This window comes from Poecilia formosa, unplaced genomic scaffold (assembly GCF_000485575.1).
Source record: "Poecilia formosa unplaced genomic scaffold, Poecilia_formosa-5.1.2 Scaffold81, whole genome shotgun sequence".
Classification (NCBI taxonomy): domain Eukaryota; kingdom Metazoa; phylum Chordata; class Actinopteri; order Cyprinodontiformes; family Poeciliidae; genus Poecilia; species Poecilia formosa.
This window is the reverse complement of record NW_006800020.1, coordinates 1,908,474-1,923,948: the sequence shown is the minus strand read 5'-3', so window position 1 is coordinate 1,923,948 and position 15,475 is coordinate 1,908,474. Positions and strand designations below refer to the sequence as shown.

At 38.9% G+C, this 15,475-nt stretch overlaps 2 protein-coding genes across 4 annotated transcripts; one reads left to right on the top strand and one right to left on the bottom strand.

Annotated features, from left to right (window-relative positions):
- Nucleotides 1-646: 646 nt before the first annotated feature.
- On the bottom strand, nucleotides 647-2,910 carry lrrc10b (leucine rich repeat containing 10B). Of its 2 annotated transcripts, XM_016673710.1 has the most exons (3): nucleotides 2,773-2,910; nucleotides 2,455-2,626; nucleotides 647-2,362 (listed from the first exon to the last, which is right to left on the bottom strand). In XM_016673710.1, the coding sequence occupies exon 3, from the start codon at nucleotides 2,126-2,128 to the stop codon at nucleotides 896-898; it is 1,233 nt and encodes a 410-aa protein (XP_016529196.1). In that variant the 5' UTR covers nucleotides 2,129-2,362; nucleotides 2,455-2,626; nucleotides 2,773-2,910; the 3' UTR covers nucleotides 647-895. The 2 variants fall into 2 exon arrangements, with proteins under 2 accessions (XP_016529196.1, XP_007556958.1); XM_007556896.2 differs by lacking the exon at nucleotides 2,773-2,910 and having other exon boundaries at nucleotides 2,455-2,755.
- Nucleotides 2,911-7,422: 4,512 nt separating this feature from the next.
- On the top strand, nucleotides 7,423-14,746 carry LOC103141301 (fatty acid desaturase 2-like). 2 transcript variants are annotated; one of them, XM_007556895.2, is made up of 13 exons: nucleotides 7,424-7,591; nucleotides 7,855-8,131; nucleotides 11,283-11,393; nucleotides 11,585-11,782; nucleotides 11,868-11,969; nucleotides 12,036-12,161; nucleotides 12,247-12,307; nucleotides 12,387-12,463; nucleotides 12,633-12,730; nucleotides 12,983-13,079; nucleotides 13,784-13,863; nucleotides 13,980-14,105; nucleotides 14,303-14,746. In XM_007556895.2, the coding sequence occupies exons 2-13, from the start codon at nucleotides 7,922-7,924 to the stop codon at nucleotides 14,352-14,354; spliced, it is 1,338 nt and encodes a 445-aa protein (XP_007556957.1). In that variant the 5' UTR covers nucleotides 7,424-7,591; nucleotides 7,855-7,921; the 3' UTR covers nucleotides 14,355-14,746. The 2 variants fall into 2 exon arrangements, with proteins under 2 accessions (XP_016529195.1, XP_007556957.1); XM_016673709.1 differs by lacking the exons at nucleotides 13,980-14,105; nucleotides 14,303-14,746 and having other exon boundaries at nucleotides 7,423-7,591; nucleotides 7,853-8,131; nucleotides 13,784-13,867.
- The last annotated feature ends 729 nt before the right edge of the window (nucleotides 14,747-15,475 follow it).

Here is a 15,475-nt window from a genome sequence, read left to right as displayed (position 1 = left end):
GCATGAAAATTTAAAAGGAGCAGTGTGTATGTTCTGCATTGTCCCAATGCAAATGTAATGAGATACTGTCACATGAGTACACGCATTAATATTCTAACACCAGATCAATAATTCACTCTTTTAATGAGATACGAGGAAAAAGATCTGTGCAGACACAAAGGACAGGATTACGCATGAGCCCCACATGAATAATGTGCTCAGAAATGAGAGGAGAACAAGGGCCCGGCCTGTATAACGTCAAGAAAAAGAGTAATGTCCCCGTCTGTGACAAAAAGAAGTGCACAGCATTCATGACACAGCTGAATTTCTGCCCAGCAGGGTCCTTCAGGTTTGTCGGGGTACTAAAAATATTCTGCCTCATCGTTTTCCGGGTCCGCTTCATGTTTGAAGCCTCTTTAAGGACTTACCTTTTATGGTCAGGCACCCCAGCTATTCATCCCTACAACGCTCTTTCTTGGCACTGACACTCGTGTCGTAAATATTTTTTTAAAATCTTTGACCAACACACTCATTTAAATGCAGAGACAGCCGTGCTTTAAAGAAGCAGTGCTGACAAGCACATAACCAAGGTACTGACTGTGATGAGCAGAAACGACTCTTGAGTAAACACACTGCGTCTTCTGTGACAAAGGACTGGCATCGGCTTCATTCAGCTGAATATTTAATAGCAAAGAACCAAAATAAGTTACAGCAACCTGATAATGTGCAGTTGAGAGAGATGACACTGGTGTTGTTGCGTTAAAGAAATATAATATCAAGACAATTAATTTTCACAGTTAATTACAAATCATTAATTAGCAGCACATCTGAGAATAAGTCATATTCACGTATCTGCTGTACTGTCCAACATCTGTTTCCACCTGGAACCAAATCATTTTGGAGTTAGAGGGGCTTTTCATGCTCCCTCATCTTGTCTTCTTGTGTCTTCCAGTTCCTCCCCATCCTCATACTCATAGTCCATTGGAACGTTTTCGTACTCCAGCCCCTCTCCTTCATACTCAAACCCTTCTCCCTCACATATCATCTCTTCTGTCTCGTATTCAACCAATTCTTCATCATATTCAAGCTCAGCACCTTCATACTCGGTCACTGGCACTTCTACGCAGTCCTCCTGCTCCTCGTCCTTAAACAATGTTTCTTCTTCTCTAACATCGGACTCTTCGATGTTCACAGCAGCTTCGTCCGTTGCCGGTTTTGAGCTGCTGTTCTTTAGGATTCCATGGATCACTGGTTCCTCTCCAGCCTGAGCCAGCTCCTGAGCCAGCTCCTGAGCCAGCTCCTCAGCCTCTTCCTCAGCGGCCTTGCGACGTCTCTCCTTCCTGGCCTCACGGATCTCCATGAACTCAGCAGCCCCTTCCCCAACGAGAAATACATCCTCGCCTACTTTAGGAGGTTCCTTGACAGGATTGTGGTCATAGGAAAATAGGTGAAGAGTCCGTAGACGCTTCAGGCTAGGAAGCTCTGTTATTTTGTTTTTATCCAAGTCTAGGATCTCCAGGGATTCCATGCGCAGCAGGACTTTGGGGAAGGTTTCAAAGCGGTTTCCGTACAGCCACAATCCCTTTAGCGATTCCATGCGACAGAAGTCTTGAGGCAGCGCTTTCAGCCGGTTGTCCCCCATCTGCAGGGACTTGAGGTTTGGCAGGTCGTAAAGCTCCCGGGGAAATCTCTGGAAGTAGTTGCTCTCCAACCAGAAGCACCTTAGATTCTTCAGGTTGGTGAACTCAGGCGGAAGGGTCATGAGTCGGTTGCTGCCCAGATACAGATGGGTGAGGCTGGTGAGCTCGCACACAGCCAGGGGAACGTCTTCCAACTTGTTGAAGTCGAGGGCGAGCGTCCGCAGACCCTGCAGCTGGGAAAAGCTGTCAGGCACCTTGCGAAGTCTGTTCCCGCAAACATACAGCTTTTCCAGGTGCATCAGCTCACAAACACGGGAGGGTAATCGCTTGAATTTGCGGTAGCTCAGGTCTAACACAGGATCACCGCTCTCCAACAGCTCCTCGACTCCCAGTGGAAGCTCTTCCTCTTCCTCTTCCACTACTTCCTTCTCCTTTTCAGTGTCATCTTCCTCCTCACCATCTTTTGCCCCTTCTTCTTCCCCCTCGGCCTTCCTGGAAGAGTTGCCCATGCCGTGCCAAGCAGACCTTGACTCTGACGTGAGTCAGGGCAGAGTCATTTGATAAGGCAGTGTCTGTGACAAGTGAACTCTCAGTTTGGAAGCTACTGTTGTTTTGTATATGAAACCACAGGCTGCAACCAGCATCATGGTTCGGGCCAGTTAACACTTCTGCAGCCATGCAACAGCAGTTCCTGAATGTCCCTGTCTCCACTCGATTATTAGGAAATTATCACGTGGTATTATCTGGCAAACAGAATGAAAAACAAAATAATAATAAAAGGATGAGGTAGAGTTAATAGTGAAAGCTTAGCTTTATCTTTAGTTTTTCATCTTACCATTGTCTCTTTAACATCCTCGGGACTTTGAAGAGAAAAGTGTCCGACAGCTTTGAGGTCATGTGATCAGGAAAAGAAAGATTCCCCCCCCCCCGAAGTCGTTCTTCTGCGCCTTTTAACTTGCCTGCAGATGTCTGTGGATAAACCCAGAGTCGGTGCGTCGCTGAGTGACCTGGCCGGCAGGAAAGAAAACAAGTCACATAAAGGTCCGTGTAAGAGTTAATGCAGCTGCTCCCTATGACAGGCCGGGTCTCACCGCGGTAACTATAATCCGCGCTCGGAAAGAAATTGCATGTTGGAAAATTACAGCGCACTTACTGAGTGACTGACGGACTGTTCCTGATGTTGGCTGCTTCTCTCCATTAGTGTGAAGGCTTGCATTCAGCTGAAGCCTCCCTCTCTCTGTAACCCGAACAGGGGGCATTCACATCACATGGTCAGTTTGTGCTGCGTGTGTAAGAGCAGCGTGAGGAAGTTACTTCGAGTCAACTTTAAAAAAAAAAAACGTTTCGAAGCTTTTTCAAAAAGTTATATACATATACATATATATATATATATATATATATATATATATATATATATATATACACCACTGCTCAAAAAAATAAAGGGAACACTCAAATAACACATCCTAGATCTGAATGAATGAAATATTCTCATTGAATACTTTGTTCTGTACAAAGTTGAATGTGCTGACAACAAAATCACACAAAAATCATCAATGGAAATCAAATTTATTAACCAATGGAGGCCTGGATTTGGAGCCACACACAAAATTAAAGTGAAATGTTCCTTTTGAGCAATATATATATATATATATATGGCAAGTCTCCTTGCCATTCCACAGATTTAAATTGGGACTCTTGATGAGCCACACAAACATTTTTGTTTGACTTCCCGTATGAAGACACGTGTTGGTAAAATTACTTTTTAAATAAAAATCTGCTGTGGCTTTTTTTTTTTTCCCCACAGCTTTTCCATTTGTTGTTATTCAAAGGGTGCTTTTATTGAAGCTTTGAGAACTGCTGCTAATTTAATCTGAAATGTCAATCTTAGCTGAATTTCTGCCTTAAAAAATGTGTACTTCATCCATTAGAGACATCATAACAGCTGAAACATTTCATATTAGCAGTTAAGTAAAACCCAAAAGTTTCCAAATGTGCCAAAGTAAATTGAGACTTCTATTAAGTCAATCTTCTGCTGAATCCATCAACTATTTGACAGTGAGCTTTCCTGGGCGACAGTATTTATTTTTCATTGCGATGGAATGAAAAGCCTAAAGAAAGCTGCTGGGGTCAGATTTTTTGGGCTTCTGTCAGCCTGATGACTCGTGGCAGAAGAAGCGGACAAACAGGGGCACGGGTCAGCGTGCTGCTTGAGGATAATTCTGTCTGATATGCTGAGGACCAAAAGAGCTGATTTGCACATTTTGGTGTTGCATTCAAGTGACCCTGAAATGGCACGATGGACTGGAAGCAGTAGATAGTCAAGCAGACAGACAAAGACCTTGGGTGGAGAAAGGACACAGCTGCCGGGGTCAATGTGTTCTGGAAGCACTGCGTGGCCCATGCAGGCAGTACAGGAAACATATGGAAAGAAGACAGAAAGCACAAAATGATATTTGTTTTATGAGGTGCAAAATCATGAAAATGAATAAAACTGTAGGCCTACATACTGCATTTAGATTTTTCCACATATTAAATAGATGATGAAAGAAGCAGAAAAGGTCTGCAATAAGAGCCCTACCTACTGTGCAGCCTTGTGTTAAATGAAGATAGGAGTTGTGTGATTTAAAGAAAAAAAAAAAAAACTGGCACTTGCTGGTAGCCAAAGGAACTGCAACAGGCATAAAAATAGCATTCACAACATTTTCAACACTTATTGGCACCTGTGGTGAAGATGTGAAAAAAGCCTTGAAATAAATTAATTTGTTGCTGCTCTAAGGCAAATTCTGATTGCTTAAAATAAGTAAAGTCACCACTTCGGGCAACCCTTCTTTCTAAATGTGCTTTATAAATAAAGTGGATTTGGAATTGGATGAGAAAAAAAATTGCTAATATAATTAATAACTTTAATTTGTGTATCTTTGGTAGTGGAAAAAAAAATCCCACATTAAGAAAAAAAAAAATGCTTTTTTCACAAAATCCCACTGTCACAGCTATTGACACTAATGACAACTTTTTACAACCTGCTTTTTGACAGCTTTTTGTCCTCACCTGTAACATTTCAAGGTTTGATCAAATAGAGAGAGTAATTTTTGAAAAACAATCTCTCTAACTCATGTTCTTTCTATGCACTCTTCATTTTCCCACACAGACTCACTACAGGCTTTAGACGTGGGGACTGAGGCGGCCATGGAAAAAGATTCATAATGTCAAACTATCGCTGTGCTGACGTCACATGCCACATGTTTTTGCTTCGTTATCTCATTCTTAGTTAACTCGCAGAAGTCACCAAAATTTCAGCTTAAAGTGTCCAGGTGTTTCACTGAGTTTGTGATGATATAAACTCTAATAAGGTTCCCAGGCCTTTAGAAGAGCAACAGACCCGTATTAACAGTGAGTTTGGTGTCTTCTACATGTTCCTCCTTTGTTTCACAAAGACCTACCTGGAGTGTTTCTTACTGAACAACTAAATCTTAGTCTCATCTGACCAAAGCACAAATGGTTTGTGTTTGTGATAGCAGTGATTAGTGAACTACCGTAGATGGTATCTAGTGGTGGTTATGGATCCTTGGTGACTAAAAAGATCTTTCTTTTCTTCGTTTCTGAAGTTCCTTAACATTGAGTGTTGGAGATCTCTTTTTTTTAAACCCTCTCCTACTATCTGACTCACTGTGTGTTGTTCCAATATAAATATTGACCGGTGATTATAAGAAAAAAATGTGTCAGATCACATTGACCAAGGTAAGAAGAAAATCATAATTCAAAAATTCTAGCCATTGTTATCCACCTGAAACGTAAGGACACAGATGCTTCACTAAAATCTATTTTATGAAAACTGGCTATGTTTCACCCACTGAATAAACACACTCAAATTAAAACTTTTTTTTTTTTTAACCAAGAGTTTAAAATAAAAGCTTCACTATGTATACAGATCATTTGCAAAGTCTATGATGGGTATTTTTCCTTTTTAATCTACATAAAAGAACCACAGACAACGTATATGAATTTTATGGCAAAGCTTTTGCAAAAGGAGAAATCTCTGGTAACAGCTCCTCCGAGCCGTTCACAGAGCGTTCTGGTCTGCTTCCGCGTGAGCCCCGGTTTTATTGTCAAAGAAAAACAGCCAATAGGGGCCAGTCAGGAAAAACAACAGAGGTCGTAAAACTTCTAACCCAAACAACTAGCAACCCAGTAACAGGTGTGATATCTGATCTAAGGTCTGAGCCCGGTTCAAATCTCGGTCAAACTGTCAATAAGACAAAATACGACTGCTCACAGGCAGTTAAGAGGTATTCTGGTTAATAAAAATTTAGGGTCTGAGAAACACAGAGTTAACTGTTTCACATGAAGATGAACAGACAGTCCTGACCTCCAGGTCAGTTCATACACACATAAGAAAGAGAACACCTTAAACAGAAAATCACAATAATCTATAGACTGAATGTGAACTAAAGTAATAACAAAATGATAATACCGAAAAATCTCTAACAGTCTAAGATGCTGGATGTTTTACCTTTTGGCTTTACAGTTTAAGCAGTTTACATATTAACCTATCACTTTACTAAAAAATGCAGTTAGTTGGCTATTATGTTTGGGTTTCAAACTGGCACCTGGAGAGTTTAGTGGTCAGGTCACAGACTTTGATGTTCCTTCAGTCATTCCTGAGCAGGTTTTGTGAGACCAAACACGTAGGTGTCAAAGTAACACCTATGTCAATATCAAAAACGCTGCACTGTAAAATGATTAGAAGTGTTACTCAGTTTCTCAAAACACACTTAGCTGCTCATAGGTGTTCATGGAAAAATGTTTTAGAAACTCGTATATTAAACTTACCAGACCTGTGACCAAAGGTGTGTGTGAATGTTACTGTTTCTGAAGGGAAACTCATGCAGTAAAAGTGGTGAATGTTACAAGAAACTGTCTGAGCTTGATAAACTGGCACTCTATAATCTGCCTCACTTTTCATTTTAAGAAAAGAGAAGAGTGGCTACAAAGGCTTTGTTGTTTTCAAAAGTGCATTACAAATACCCACTGCCTTTAAAATCAGCGTTAAGGAAGGTTAGTTTATTTATGTTTGATAACTTAACTTTAATGGTTCGTCGCCATTTCTCTTTGTTTTCCAACAGGTCAAATTTATACCATTTTGTACAGCCAGCTTGCTGAATATACTTAATGTGAGCTACACAACTTGACGTAAAATCGTAACGAAAAACGTTAGATATTAGAAATGCGAGAGACTGAATAGAAAAAAACACAGACGATCCTGACAGTTAAAAATAAATGGCATAAAACACCAGAAAAACCACGAAAGAAATGGCAATTTAGTTTAAAAACACAAACGTAGCTTTGATTTTAATCATTTTATTGACATAAAAGCACGAGAAAATCACGAAAAAGATAGCAGTTTAATTTAAAATAATAATTTAAAAAAAAGTTTAAAACAATTATGCTGCATTTTAAACACTGCATCATCGGAAAGTTGGTCTCACGTTTTTGAGAAACGTATATCTCCAAATTAACCGCAGTCCTGGGCGTCAGGATCATCAGGAAGGACGTGATAAGCATCTGTTTATGCTTTCTGAGAATGCCACCGCATCTCCTTTAGTCCGTGCCTGGGACAGACCCACGCCCCCCGGCTGAACTTTTTCCAGGATCACGCAGTTGACCCGGTGATGTCCAGAGGAGCAGCTCTCTGAGCCTATCGCGTATGCAGCAGCGGTTCGGTTCGTGATAACTGCGTGCTGATTGGCCAGAAAGGCTCGAATGATCCGCTCGAAGTTCGTGCACCCGGTGGGGGTGAATGAGACGATGAGCGCAGCCTATGAGGGAAGGAAGCTGGAGGATGGGTTTTATGATGCTCGCAGTGAGAAAATGAATTAGTGCTGAGCTGGAGCAAACTTATTTAAACTGGTCTGGTGATGAGACTAAAACACAGAGGGACTTAAACCATCCAAATCTGATTAATAGCTACAGTAAGTTTTACACAGTTTGTCCTATTAATGTTATTACACGATAGCTGAAAAAAAAATCGAAAAAACATTCAGAGATGATTTGATGGAATATTTTTTATGCATTTGATGTAAGTCTGGCTTGAAGAGTTGCTTTAACAGGCTCAGTCATAAATTCATAACGATGTCAATTCCCTTTTGTTGTTTTAATTAACTTGTGTCTCAGTGTGTTGCAGCATTTCCTTTAACAGATTATATTCTAAAGTTGTTTTTTTCCCCCTCCAGGTGTGTGACAATCTGTGGTAAACTGGTCCTGAGCTTCAAGTGAGTCCAAAAGCAGCATCAGCAGGGGCGATGGGAGGTGGAGGACAGCAGACTGAGCCTGCAGAGCCTGGCAGCGGGAAAGCTTCAGGTGTTTACACCTGGGAGGAGGTGCAGAAACACTGCAGCAGAAAGGACCAGTGGCTGGTGGTCAACCGAAAGGTTTATAACATCACCCAATGGGCCAAACGGCATCCAGGAGGGTCTCGGATCATCAGCCACTATGCTGGAGAGGACGCCACGGTAACATCTCTAACCTCTCTTAAAAAACAAAAATTAAAAATAAAATCTCATTGCATGCAAATAAAGTTGTTCTTTTTTTTTTTTTTACTTCCAACACATATTGAATATAATCAGATCTTTACTCACTTTTATCAATAGATCAACAGCCTCAGATAAATAATAATATATCACATATTACAAGTTCACTATTCATTTTATTAGAAAAAGCTAAATTTAAGAACCTGTGTGCACTTCATGTTCATGTCACCTATGTAGACACAGAAATGTACAGAAGTAGTCCTCTCTCTGACATTTAGTTATGAAGAAGGTTTGGTACATTTTTTATTTATTTATTTTTTTTACAGTGTCACTCTGAGCTTTGAATCATTGCAGCTTTGTGCTTTGGATAATTTTCACAAAGCATGATCCAAATTCTGCCAAGTTTAATTGTCAAGCAAATATCTTTACATCTGATTCTAAAATGCTTTGAAGAGTTTACGGTAAACTCAACGGCTACAAGGTTTTCTCCAAGGATTGTGGCTGCAAAGCAAGCCCCCATCATCACCCCTCCACTACTGTGCTTTACTATTTTTTATGAGTTGCTTGTACGGATAAACCTTTTTGTTTGTTTGTTTGTTTACACTCAATTGAGGTTTATTGTGCCTCAAAATCTTAGTTTAGACCACATTTCTCCAAAGAAAATTATTATTATTATTATTATTATTTTCATTTCTGGAAGACTTGATTTCTTGATTAAACTTCCAGTTAATCTGTTTTTTATGTTTTCCCACCTATGCTAGGCATTCCCATACACAGCATCTAGATGCTCATCTGAAACCCCAGACGTCTTTCATGTATGAGCTCATATCTGTCCTGAGCCACTGATAAGATAATGACCCAGCTGGCTGCTGCACATCAACTCATTCCTTTGAAAGCACCAAGCATTTCTCTATTATCCCACACATGGCTTCCGCACTTTGGCTTTGTTTTCTGTTAAATAAATAATGAGACGGTGTAATATGTCATGTCTTGTTTATCTAAGGTTTGGCTGACCTCATTAAGACTATTTAGTATGTCTATATAGAAAACCTGCTTTGGCTAAATTTCTCTTTGCCAAATCAGCAAAATTCACAATGCAATAATAGAAACAGCAAAACAAAAATCTTTATAACATTAAAATTAAATAATAATGTCTCCTTATATGTGCAACTATAATGTTATTAGTGAATGTAACAGCCTGTTGAGGTGTTTTTATCCAGTCCCTACTTTGATACAGATCTATCTTAATAAATCAGATCATCCTTGAAAAGCTAAATTATATCATTCATTCAGTTTATAAAAGTGAAACTGATATTATATAGATTTATTATACACAATGATATGCATTCAAGCATGCAAATATCTGTAAATTTAAATGATATGACTTACAACTAATGAAAACCTCCTAAAAAAACAGTTTATCAAAAGATTAGATCAATGCAAATATTTTTATTGCAAAATTGCCTTATCTTGCGTACAAAATCATACGGGGGACTGTTGACGCAGCATTTGTCCGACAGACAGTCGCGTGGCTTCTCCTCCCCATAAAATGTCATTGCTAAAGAAGTTGACTTTTAGTGCCTCATGAAAGCATATTGATCTAAAGTTCAGAGGAAGTGGAAAAGTACACAAACAATAGTACAAGCAAAGCTCATTCAGAATTATAGGGTGGATTTACAATGAACTGTAACTGCATTCAAAGCTACAGGAGCCACCATATCTCAGAAACTGGCTACAAATGTTGTATTTCTTGCATTAGGCCACTTGTAAGGCCTCTCCTTAGCCCAATCACCAGAGACATGATTGGGCTGGGGAGAAAATAGACAGGACTATTGTCCACAGAACTATTTTTAGATCAAAGTACATTCTGTTTTTATTTCACTTAGAAATCAAGGTCAAAGAGTCTGTAGGAGGAGTGGAGAAACAGTTGTTTGATCTCTAATTTGAAGGTTTCAAGTCAGCTGTAACTTGAGGTGCCGTGTCATCAGCTACTGTTATTTTTTTATCAAGTCAAAGGTCAGAGCAGTCGTCTACCAGAAAATTTTACAGCACTTTGTGCTTCGTTGTGCTGACAAGCATTTCTGGTTTAATGACCGTGGAATCACATGCCTGATTGGCCAGCAAACTCTCCTGACTCTCTATGCGGGATCTAAGGGATCTTTGCAAGAGGAAGACCATGACGATCCAACAATGCAGATTTGCTGAGGGTCGTCTGTCACGACATGCGCTTCCTCAGTGCCACAGTAGCTCCACACAGTGATCGCCTCCATGCCGCTCCACACTGATTTAAGGAAGTAATTCAATACTTGCTTCATAGGTTACTATAGTTCAGGCTTTAGATGTATTCCTAAATGAATCAAGTTTGATCTTTGTCCGGTGATGTCACGTGAACATTGGTGTGAACTTTAATAAACTCATCACCCCATGGCTAATATCTCTAAATATGAGTCAGACCAGCTGCAGTTTGTTTATGCTCTTCTTTATTGCCATTCTAGATAATAAGAAGGAAAACTTACTTAGATATGGATTGTCACCCAAGGAACATTAATTAATAGATATTCTTGTTTTTCTTTTTATTAATTATAGAAAGTAAAATCAACTCTACCAAAAACAGCTTCTCACACTCATTTGTTCCTGGCAACGTTACAGAAACACACGATAAGCAATCTGCACTCTTTTGAATACGTCTAGAATTTGCTTATTTTTCCATTTTATTCATGTCCTTAATTAAATATGAATTAAATTCCTATTTGAGAGATATTTACATGTATTGTGTCTACAGAGTTGACTGACAACCATTCAGTTTGTGTGTTTCTTGTGATGCAAATACACACAACCCAGAACTATTTTTGTGAAATCCTGCAGTCCAAATTCTTTGTTCATGACTCATTCCAGATGTGTTTTGTTAGTCCAATTAATAAACCTCAAGCTCTTTATCTCAAATATGAACAAATGCTATGGCTTCAAATAGCAAAACCTTATTTAAAAAATCAAGAAATGGTTCATACACCATAAATATAAACAAATAGCGCTATGTTTTGTGCAGTCCTTTAGTATATCAGCTCATTTTGGTCACTTTTGGAGGGGTAATTGTTTTTTTAAAAAAAACAATATGCATTTGCTTGCTCTACAGGAGGCTTTCAGTGCCTTTCATCCAGATCTGAAGTTTGTGCAGAAGTTTCTGAAGCCTCTACTGGTCGGAGAGCTGGCAGTGACAGAGCCAAGCCAGGACGGGGGAAAAAACGTGAGTCTTTACATTGAAACCTGATCTGTGTTTGCAGCATCAAACCCCCATTGTTTCAAGCTGAATAACATGTTCTTAATATTCTTAGTGCAACTGAAATTTTTTTGCTTTATTTCAACAGTTTTACATCTTAGTAAAGCTGTAAAAAACAAACAAACAAACAAACAAACTATTTTATTCTCTGCTTCCAGGCAGCCATCATAAAGGATTTTGAGTCTTTGCGCGCCCAGGTGGAGAAGGAAGGACTTTTTAAAGCCAAACCTTTGTTCTTCTGCCTCCATCTGGGTCACATCCTGTTGCTGGAGGCCCTGGCCTGGCTGATGGTCACGTACTGGGGGACGAGCTGGACGATGACGCTACTGTGTGCACTGATGCTGACAATATCTCAAGTAATTTAAACTCATAGACTATTTTTAATTTTTTTGTTGTTTAGAAGCTAAATCTCATGATGCTATTTTACCTTCTTCGGTGCAGTCACAGGCTGGATGGCTGCAGCATGACTTTGGTCACCTTTCTGTCTTCAAGAAGTCAAGGTGGAATCATTTGGTTCACAAGTTTGTCATTGGACACTTAAAGGTGACTGTGTAGGTTTCTGCCCTTTGAATAATTTCTGCATGGATGCTAACAGAGGGGTTTTTATAGGGCGCTTCAGCCAACTGGTGGAACCACCGACATTTCCAGCATCACGCCAAACCAAACATCATGAAGAAAGATCCCGACGTCAACATGTTGGCTGTCTTTGTACTGGGAAAGACTCAACCAGTGGAGGCAAGCAGCTGAAAGGAAAAATGTTTCACATGATGCAAACTGTCATGTAGCTGCTCACCCATCGCTGTCCTTCTCTCTGTCACAGTACGGCATTAAGAAGATCAAACACATGCCCTACAATCACCAGCACAAATACTTCTTTCTCGGTATGCTTGTTGGGAGTCATTAAAAGCTAATTAGAAAATTATAATAGCTTTCCAGGAATAATGAATATTTCTTTTGCAGTGGGACCTCCGCTGCTCATACCGATTTATTTTCACATGCAGATAATGAACACCATGATTACTCGTCGTGACTGGGTGGTAAGTTTTCCAGACACCGCGCGGTGCAGAATCATTACATAAGTCGGAATGGGATTTCAATTTAAGCCTACCTAAAACACATATTTGGCCACCACACAAGACGAATGACAAATGATTCTTCACAATAAAAAAAAACGTTTTTAGATGATCTGAATCTTTTGTTTTGCAGGACTTGGCTTGGTCCTTGTCGTACTACTTTCGCTATTTCTACTGTTATTCCCCTCTGTACGGCTTTCTTGGCTCATTTGCACTCATGATGTTTGTCAGGTAAGTGTTCTGAAGAAAACTGAGAAAAATTGCTGGGTGAGGTCTGTTTTTATGTTTATTGTCAGTTAATTGTAAAATGAGACAACACCTGATTTTAATTTTGTTTGTTATATTTATGCTAGTTCCACAACTGATGTTATTTCATTCTCAAAAGCATCATTCCATACTAATTTGCTATTGTAAAATAATTTCCCATTTTGGGCTTTTACCCCACATGAACACCATGTTTGCGTTTCATTGCTTGTTTTGCAGGTTTTTAGAGAGTCACTGGTTTGTGTGGGTAACTCAGATGAATCACATACCAATGGAGATTGAGTATGAGAAGAACCAGGACTGGCTGACCATGCAGGTGCCTGCTTTAAGAAAACCATATAACTGTCATAATAAAGATTTGTATTCTGCTGATGTTGCTTGTCTGCAGAACTCAACCTCCTCAAACAATTTGACTCCTATAATCTGTTGAGCTGCTTCAAACACAGGCTTGATAATCATTTCAATCATACAAATGATGTGGCTTTGTAAGGCTAATTTACTGGGGGGGAAAAGTTGTATTTATTTTTTATTTACAAACAGAATAGTTTTGATGTTTTACTTTGAGTAATATGGCATATGTCGTAAATTTCCTTGGATGGGACTCTGCAGTTTTTTCTGCAGCTCTGAAGCGTATGTCTGTTTTAATGCAATCTTGGCAGCAGGTAATAAACCTAATCTCACCAGATTAAGATAGGAAACTATTGATAAAGTGTAGATATTGTGGGTTAATAAATGTGCCACGAGCCTGACCAAAAGGTTTCTTGTTCTCTGCTCATTAGTCTATTGCACCCTGTAAGCTGAAGACACTCATCAATACATGATCGTTGACTTGTAATCTGTGTACAAAGACTGTACACTCTAAATATTGACTTAGTTCAGGTTGATGTGTTTTACCGTGCTTTGTTTTATTGCTAGCTTTAATACACTAATTAATCTCGCCTATAAACTACAGCTACCCAGCAGATGAACTAAGTCAAATGATGTATCAACATATCTAGAGTCTTGTCTCATCTTTTTCAGTTACAAGCCACATGTAATATTGAGCAGTCCCTGTTCAACGACTGGTTTAGTGGACACCTCAACTTCCAAATCGAACACCAGTAAGTCAAGACGATTTTGCGCGTCAGATGAGTGTAAGATTTTTCAAACTCGCGCAGAAAAATGCTGAGACATCACAAATGAGGATTCATCTGTTATTTATTGTCTTTTTCTTCAGTCTGTTTCCCATGATGCCGCGCCACAACTACCACCTGGTGGTCCCGCGGGTCCGTGCAATGTGTGAGAAGCACGGGGTCCCTTATGAAATTAAGTCTTTGTGGCGAGGAATGGCTGATGTTGTCAGGTAATAATTCACAGGGTGAATCTGCAAAATGTGTAAAAATAAAAATGTCCTTAATAAATATAAATATCATAAGAATAAATGCACAAATCCTTCTTTTTGTTACCTCTCATTATAGAAAATAGCTGCTTGTCAGATCCAAAATGTTTTGCGATTTACTAAGATTTAATTTTGTCTCCTTTTTTTCTCTTTTTTCTTAGCTCATTGAAAACTTCGGGGGAACTCTGGCTCGATGCGTATCTTCATAAGTGATGAAATTTTCTAAATGGACTGAGATTTTTCTCTATCCGATCTGTGTGGCTGAAAATCAAGTTATACCTCTGACTTTGTTGGTGTTAAATTAGAACTTTAGAGGGTTGTTTTTTGGGGGTTTTTTGTGCCTTTTTTAATAACAGAGTTACTATGTTTACCGTGCATGAAGCATTTATTATATTTCTTTTTTTTGATTAACCGTAGTGGAATGTGAACTGGACAATACAGTAAATTAATTTATTTTCTTGTTAAGAAAATCAATGAAAAATGAATAATTTTTAATACAGACAAACATAAAAGATTTTTTTAATCCAAAACATACAATATAAACTTTCTTCTGTCAGTCCTTCAGCTGTAACTGTAATTGATCTTCGAATAAACAATGAAATGCTGACCTTCTCATGTACCTTCTTTTTTATCTTAGCTGTTAAACTAAACCATGCATCTTTTTTCTTAAGGATAGTTTAGTTGACAGGTGTGCTAGAAATCTGCTTTGTTGCACCAGCAATGGTTGCTTTCGCAGAAAAGCATCAAATCATCTTTGAGCTGCATTAAAATGGTTTCACATGTGCAAAACTGCAGCTGCACCTGAAAGCGTCTTTGAGTGAAGAGACTGAATTACAGTTAGAAACGGCTCGCTTTTACCGTTTCAATAAGAAACCGAAAAATTGCAGTCAGTCTGAATTTGCTTCTGTTGCAACATAAGGCATTGCAGAAGTTACAACAAATTACATCTATAAATAAATCCTCTTTAAAGAAATTTTACACATTTGAATACAAAACCAAAATTTATTTAAAAAAATAATAATAATTGCGCAGTCATTGGTAATAAAGTGTATTTTACTGCTTGGTAATCTTTCAAGAAAGTAAATGGTGGCAGAATTATTTAAAAACACACACGAAAACAACATTGACCTCACTCCTTGCACCCAAAACATAAAACCTTGCACATTTTATAAAGCTACCATGTTTTTCTCCTGAGAAATTCAAATAGCTGACTCATCGCAAAATGAATTATGATTTAGACAACATCAATAAAAGTAACACTGATGAATGTATTTGAAATATGTGGACTAGTTGTGGAAAGTTTGTTCTATATCAGGTGACCACGGTGACCATGG